This window comes from Mesoplodon bidens, assembly GCF_964165515.1.
Source record: "Mesoplodon bidens genome assembly, chromosome: 18".
NCBI lineage: Eukaryota > Metazoa > Chordata > Mammalia > Artiodactyla > Ziphiidae > Mesoplodon > Mesoplodon bidens.
Genome location: NC_138175.1, coordinates 53810630 through 53815301, shown reverse-complemented (window position 1 = coordinate 53815301; position 4672 = coordinate 53810630). Strand labels below are relative to the sequence as shown.

Below are 4672 nucleotides of genomic sequence, written 5' to 3'. Positions count from 1 at the left end.
CTCAGAGGAGGGAGCAAGTCAGGGGTGCAGGCAGTGAGGGTGGGGGCGGGCGGGTAGGCAGAGGGGAAGCTCCGAGGCTGTGACCTGGGACTAGGAGTCGAATCTCTAGCTGTCACAGTCCTCTAAGAAAGGCAGGTAACGTCCTCTCCCACTCATCACGCCAGAGAACGGGTACAGCCCTGGGAGCCTTCTCCTTGGAGTTTGTGAGCTGACCCACCAGGAAGCCTGTCGGGTGTCCCCACCAGGCACACGGGCTGCACCCGACACTAAGTAGCCTGATGATGGGGTGCCGAGGAGACGCCCAGGAACCCGCCGCATGGGGAGGAAGCAGGGGAGCCGGGCTGTTGTTTTTGTAAACACGGCGGCCCCACCCCAAACGGAAACACCTGTGGGTGTGGGCTCCTGGAGTGGCCTCAGATCCCCCGCTGGGTCTCTGTTCCCTCTCCGCAGCTCTGTCCCCCCGCCCCTGGGTCCCAGTCCCCCTCCTCAGGGTCTCTATCCCTCCAGCACTGGGTGGGGCAGGCGTGCAGGCTGAACCTCAGGGCGGTTCCCCCCTCTGACCCGTCCCTGCCCCTTCCTGCCCTCTTTGACGCGGCCCCGCTTCCTCTGGCAGGAACCCCCGCCCTCGCCGGGCCTGGGTAAAAAGGAGCCCCCGGGCCGGCCCAGAGGCCAAGTCCTGGGAGGCAGCAGGGGCGGCTCCGCTCTCCTCACGGCCCTGTCTCCCAACCCTTGTACCAGTGCGTGCCTCAGTCCCTGGTACAGGCATGGGGGTCAGGGACCTGGGGACCCCAGCAGCGCCAGGCCCCACGGGTGAAGGCAGCGGGGCGACTCCGGCACCTCCCTTCTGCCTGTGCCTCCATCTCTGCCCGGCTGTGGCTCTGGTGAGGATTTCTGCTTCAGATCCCGAAGGCCCTGGGTCCCTCTCTGTGGTGTTTCTCATTGCGTCCGCAGCTGTCACCCACCCCACGCGTGCCTCTTTGTCGTTCTCCAGGCCCATCTCTGCCTCTGGAATCTGAGTCTGTCCCTGGGCTGTGGTCTCCGTCCCAAATCTCTCTCCTGATCTCTGTATCTGACACTCAAGTTCCCTCTTCCTTTCCCCATTTTCCTCTGCTTCTAACAGAAAGCCTTCCTGTCATCACCAACTGCTAAGCTCTCTCCATCTCCCAGGTTTTTCCCAGTCAAGGTCACCACGTCCGGCCCTGTCAGAAACCTCTTCCCCTTCACTTGCCTGGCTCTGCCCCCTTCCTCCCCATCTCCAGTTTCTCTCCTCACCCAAGGCCACCCCACTTGGTCTGTCCCAGATCAGTCCCACCTCCACGGACTTCCTATCCATTTCTGAGCAGTCTGCAGCCCCGCACTGCTGGCTGGCCTTACTAAGCGAGTTACCCTAAGGGCTAATTTCCTTACTTGCATCCTTAGGCAAAGAAAGTGTCCATAATCCGACACGGGGAGCTCAACTCCTCCTTGGGGGACCCCAGGCAGAGAACTTGCCCCCTCAGATGAGTTTGCTTATCTGCAAATGGGCATGGTGTCCACTTGGGAGGGGACGGTGGAGCACGCAGCGGGGAAGGCGAGCACCTTGCTTCCCCGCCCCACTCCTTCCCTGGCAGGGTAGACAGTCCCAGGTTGAAGTCAAGGCCCTCATAGCTGCCAACCGCGCAGCTGTGCACTCCTCAAGCACACCCAACACGTGCCGACCCCCAGCAAAGCCCAGAGGGCCACTACTTCTTCCTTACCCTCCCCTCGGAGGCTAGAAAGGGCCCAGCGTCTAGAGAACCCAGGAACCTCCACCCTCACTCACTTCCTCCCCAGAGACTTGCAGGGGGAGCTCAACACCAAGTAGAAGGCATAAGGTACTCCGACACCAAAAGCTGACGAGGACCAAAAGACCAGAGAGGGGCAGCATCTTGGTACAGGTTGTCTTCACCCAGAGACGAGAGGGCAGGAAGCAGGATTTGGTCCCCATCCTTACGCCCCCAGAGGACGAAAAACAGCCCCATCTTTCACATCAACCCCACTTAATTCCCAGGGACACCCCCTCCCTCTGATAAGGGCATGGATACGGAACCTGGCCCGTGACTGGGAAAATAACTTTTATTTTGTTTGGGGCAGTGGGCAGGGGTCTGGTCTTAGAACTTCTGGAACTGCTTCTTGGTGCCGGCAGCCTTGGTGACCTTGAGCACGTTGAAGCGCACCGTCTTGCTCAGGGGCCGGCACTCGCCCACTGTGACAATGTCACCAATCTGGACGTCCCTGTGGGGGTGAGCAGCGCCACGTCAGAGGGACTCTGCCCCAAGCAGGCCCTAAAGGCGCGTTTCTCACTGTCTCCAGGCGGAGGCCTGTCACCTTTGGCTCCTCCAAACCCCAACCAAGCTGCTATTTCCAGTGCCACCTGCACTGCACGCCGCCCTGTCGTTATTTATTGAGCGGTAACTATGAAAGGCGCCAAGCTCAATGCCATGCAGAGAATGCGCCAACCCTTCCAGGACAGAAGACCTCCAACTAGCACCTCCATTTTGCAGAGAACGGGAGGCTCCCAAAGACGGTAATACAGGGTCCCCTCACTAACCGCCCCCGCCCCCCACAGCTGACTACCTTCACACGGCAGCCAGGGCGTCCTGTTAACGGCCAAGGCACATCCCAAGTCACTCAGAGTCTTGTGCAGCCCACCCCCTCCTCTGTGCCTGGGAGGGCGGCTCACCGTGCTCACCTGAAGCAGGGGGACAGGTGCACAGACATGTTCTTGTGGCGCTTCTCGAAGCGGTTGTACTTCCGGATGTAGTGCAGGTAGTCTCGGCGGATGACGATGGTCCGCTGCATCTTCATTTTGGTCACCACACCTGGGGGGACGGGGCAGACCCCGGGTCAGGCCCCACAGGGAAGGGAGCCGTGGGCAGCCCAGGGCATGCTGGGAATCGGGGGCCGCTGAGCAGGGTTCCCAAGAAGCCCTGCTCCTGGCATCAGCTGTGCCAACTGCTTTCTCAGCAGTGCCCGGGGTGGGCATCTGAAGACCATCGTGAAAATAACAGACATCATCTGCCAGTGCCCCCCACAACCAGGATTCTGCCAACCCCTAACTCACCCAGGACCCCAGAGTCTCAGGGTCCCCAGCCCCTCCTCCCTCAGACCCGGGAATTTGAACGCAAGCCCCCAGAGGTCCTCACTTACCAGACAGGATTCGCCCTCGGATGGAGACGTTACCAGTAAAAGGGCATTTCTTGTCAATGTAGGTGCCCTCGATGGCCTGAAGGGATAAGGAGGATTAGCGAGCCCTGAATGGTAGTTCCTGAAAAGAACAAGGGGTGTGGCCTCCCTGTAGACACAAAAACTTCGATTCCCAGCAGCCCCTGCAAACAGCCACTCAGATGTGGGTAGGGCAACTCAGTTTGGGCACACGTGCAGGGAAACAGGGATCTCCTTCTTTCTTCTGAGGGTCCCCATACCTCCTTCGGTGTCTTGAAGCCCAGACCAATGTTCTTGTAGTATCGCGGGAGCTTCTCCTTGCCAGTTTCTCCAAGCAGGACCCTCTTCTTATTTTGAAAGATGGTCGGTTGCTTTTGGTACGCACGCTCAGTCTACAGGGATGAGGTGGAAGCTGGTAAGCTTGCAGCAGGCAGCAACCTGGTCTGGAAAGCTTCACAAACCGCCCAGATCTCATCCTCCGCAGTATTTAACTCCCCAAACGCTGCACTCACCCAAATTTACCCCTAACCCAGACTCAACTCTAAACCCGGGGCTACGTCGGTATTTACGGTGTAAAGCACCTTCCACCGCCTGCAGAATTCACCCCTTAAAACCCAGAGATACAGAATCATCCCTCTAATACGCTGGACACCCTTCAGCAAGAATTATTCTCCAAGACACAAAGATACCCACCCAGGAGTCACTCCTTATTAATTACATATGGCTCCAAAATTAAATAGCAAAACGATGGGCTCCCTGGAGTAGCCCTTAGGACTCAGTTCTCACAGGGTTAACCCTACAGCCTAAGGCCTCCAGAAAAACACTCCGTAAGCGTTGGGTTTTAAAAAAGATAACTCCTAAAAAGCTTGAGCCTTAATTACACCCTGAATGCGGAGCTCCTAAGATTTAGGAGGCGCCAATCGATATTAACGCCAACACACGCGCCCTCTGCCCAAATTTCTCTGGGAAATCGAGGACGCCCAGAATTAACCCCCAAACTGGGGCGCGGACTCCCGCTCTCCAGGACACGCCCCTGAAGCCCGGGCCCCGCTAGGCCTGCGTCAGCCCCGAGCCCGAACCTGAATATCCGCCATCTTCCCGGCCGCCTGAAAAAAGGAAAGCCGCGGCGGACTCCGGGTTTCCTTATCGATTGCACAGAAGCTAGAGAGGAAGTGACGAAAGAGGGGCAGGGTAACACGGTTTGAGGCGGAGCCTTGGCGAGACTCTAATTGACGGACTGCCCTACCAAAGCACGCGATTCGGAGACCGCACGGACGCTGCCATGACGTTCACGGCAGAGGGGCGGGAAGCGACAGACACTGTCTCGCGAGACTCTTAGGCCATCATTGCGCGCCAGCGCGCTAGGTCACGTTGGGAAACAGTGGCCAGCCTTGTTATCGCGAGAGTTGTCGGGAGGCGGTCTTGTTTCTGCGGGGAGTGGGACCACGTGGGGTTTGGAGACAGCGTGGCTGTGTCCGCTCAGGGTTTA

The 4672-nt window shown here is 58.5% G+C and overlaps 1 protein-coding gene across 1 annotated transcript; it reads right to left on the bottom strand.

Moving 5' to 3' along the window:
- Positions 1 to 2076: 2076 nt before the first annotated feature.
- Positions 2077 to 4363, bottom strand: RPS11 (ribosomal protein S11). Its single transcript, XM_081216851.1, has 5 exons — positions 4263 to 4363; positions 3444 to 3575; positions 3169 to 3244; positions 2711 to 2840; positions 2077 to 2253 (listed from the first exon to the last, which is right to left on the bottom strand). The coding sequence occupies exons 1-5, from the start codon at positions 4275 to 4277 to the stop codon at positions 2130 to 2132; spliced, it is 477 nt and encodes a 158-aa protein (XP_081072977.1). The 5' UTR covers positions 4278 to 4363; the 3' UTR covers positions 2077 to 2129.
- Positions 4364 to 4672: the final 309 nt, after the last annotated feature.

Excerpts from the sequence above, each read along its gene's own strand:
- RPS11 (XM_081216851.1), bottom strand. Across the intron at positions 2,841-3,168 it reads CCGAGGGCGAATCCTGTCTG|GTGTGGTGACCAAAATGAAG; the intron begins GTAAGTGAGGAC and ends CCGTCCCCCCAG. Across the intron at positions 2,254-2,710 it reads CACCTGTCCCCCTGCTTCAG|GGACGTCCAGATTGGTGACA; the intron begins GTGAGCACGGTG and ends TCACCCCCACAG.